We start from the raw sequence: 2,227 nt of genomic DNA, 5'->3' as shown, positions 1-2,227 counted from the left end.
ACAAGGAAAGCTTTTCTTCCCCCTTCGTGCCCTTGAAGCCTGTGAAGGCAGATGATCTCACTCCATATTTAATTGAGGAACATTTTACAAAAGAAATGTGGGGCCGAGGGTGAGCTAAGGTGCTCCAGCAAGACAGCGAGGGGTTGAACACACAGGGGACAGGGGAGGGGATGGGAGCTAAAGGTTCTGCAGTCGACACTGGGCCTTCCAGGTCCCAGGGCGGGGAGGAACAAAGCAGGGGAGGGAGGCGGCTGCGGGGTTCAGGGGCCCAGGGACCCAGCCAGGAGCCCGAGGCCCGCTTCTCCTTTGTGGAGTGAGAGCCCCAGCAGGGAACCCTCTTTCAGGCTGCTAAGGGGCCTGACAGAAAGTTTCTCAGCTGCCCTTGTCGCCATGGCCACCTCAGCTCAGGAGTCCTGCAGACAGAGGACAGAGCTGTTCCCAGGCCCAGCCCAGCAGGGGCGCTGCCCTCCCAGGCCTCCTGCTGGGGCTCCCAAGTGGGAAGAAAAGCTCTGAGGCCACAGGAGCCAAAGCTGCTTTAGAGCTGCCTCTCACCAGGCGGGAGGAGACCCTGCAGTGTAAGCGGCCACCAGAGCCACACCCAGGCTCCCGCTATCTGTCCCCTGGCTCGTCCCCTGCACCTTCTGCTCTAGGGAAATCGATAGTGTCCCTGAGAGAGGATTAGAGAGCCATATCTGTGGGCTGAAGTCCAGAGTGTCCTGGGAAAGAGAAGGAAGATGCCACTTAAAGATATGAAGGTAAGTGTGTCCCCAAACACAGGGTCCCCGCCCAGGCCACCTGAGCTTCCCTAGCAGCACCCCCACCCGCTGACACCAGAGCAGGGACAAAAGCAGAAGCTGAGAGCAGTGGACCCGAAGCTGTCACATCCAGTGTCATTAGTGACCACAGGGCCTGCTCCTCCATGTGCCCCAGGATCTGCACCCAAATCCCCGTGAGTGTTAACCCCTCTCTACCCCCACAGCCATGACTCCTCATGTCTCCACCCTGAGAACCGGGAGCTGGTTATTTCTGCATTTCCAGGGAACGTGAGACCGACAGGGAAAGAGAGGCTTCTAAGGCGCTGCCATACCCAGAGCTCACCCAGCAAAGCCCCAGTTCTCCCCACCATCTCGGGGCCTCGGCTGCCAGCAGGCTCCTTACCTTTCTGAGCCCTGAAGTAGATGAGCAGCCCCGCCCCGAGGAAGAGCAGCCCCAGCACGAAGCCCCCGGCTCCACTCAGCCCCTTGCTCTGTGCGGATCCAGACTGGGCCCCTGAGAGAAGAAGCTGGTTTCAGTGGGTTTGGCCTAAAGCAACGTCTCTAATGGAGACCCTGGGATTGAGAGCTTTATTTTTGAGGGATGGGAGAGGGAGTGAGGGGGTGGGTGATGCCCTGGAAGAATTGGCCATTTCTGGGAAAAAGACTGAAGTCACACTGAGCAGGTTCAAGGCCCAGGCACTGGCCTCAGGTCCCCTCACACCTGACCCAAGGCCACTGCTTCGGCCTCTGAGGCTGCAGAGCCCGGGGCTGATGACCTCCAGGACTTGGCCCGGGTGAAAGAGCCGCAGACGGCAGAACAGACAGGGCTCTCCCAGGACAGGAAGGTCCCCACGCTGTGGAGGACGCGCCTCTTCCCAGATCACAGTGGGCAGCTCAGCGCAGGCAGAAGCACCCGCCCAGCCCACAGGGGATGGTGCCCAGGGCCAAGGGGCACCATGACGGGGAGAGTGTGGGGAATTCAGAGCAGGGCAGGCATGGTGGCCTCCCAGGGCTATGGGTGTCCACAGAAGCGATCACAGGCCTACCCTGTGGCCTGTGCTGAAGGATAGACACGAGAAAAGGAAAACGGGGTGTGGGGAGAGGGGACCCTGACCCTCAGGGACAAGCAAAGGCCCCTGAGGGGGGAGGCGTGTGAGGTCAGAGGGCGTCTCACTCCATTCCACGGTGACAGGGCTGGTGCTGCTGGGGTGCCGCACTTGGCAGGTGTAGACCTCCCCGCTCCGGGGAACTGTCTCCAGCATCACCAGGGTCTGGAAGGTCCAGTCTCCGTTCCGGATCAGGCCCGTGGACACCACCCCGGCCCCCTCTTCCTGGCCGTTGCGCAGCCAGCGGACCTCAATGTGGCCCGGATAGAAGCCGTTCACGGAGCAGACCAGGAGGTTGTGGTGCTGCAGGCGCTGGGTCTTTGCAGGATACACGGTCACTGTGGGCTCAGCTGGGACAGAGAAGGC

At 61.0% G+C, this 2,227-nt stretch overlaps 1 protein-coding gene across 1 annotated transcript; it reads right to left on the bottom strand.

Annotated features, from left to right (window-relative positions):
* Positions 1 to 376: 376 nt before the first annotated feature.
* On the bottom strand, positions 377 to 2,221 carry LOC102417899 (DLA class II histocompatibility antigen, DR-1 beta chain-like; the record flags this gene model as incomplete). Its single annotated transcript, XM_006106957.3, has 4 exons — positions 377 to 413; positions 693 to 716; positions 1,159 to 1,269; positions 1,930 to 2,221. Coding segments are annotated over 4 exons (441 nt in total), but the record flags the coding sequence as incomplete, so codon positions are not given.
* Positions 2,222 to 2,227: the final 6 nt, after the last annotated feature.

Source organism: Myotis lucifugus, unplaced genomic scaffold, assembly GCF_000147115.1.
Source record: "Myotis lucifugus unplaced genomic scaffold, Myoluc2.0 scaffold_958, whole genome shotgun sequence".
In the NCBI taxonomy this organism is placed as follows: domain Eukaryota; kingdom Metazoa; phylum Chordata; class Mammalia; order Chiroptera; family Vespertilionidae; genus Myotis; species Myotis lucifugus.
This window is presented reverse-complemented; position numbering and strand designations above follow the sequence as displayed.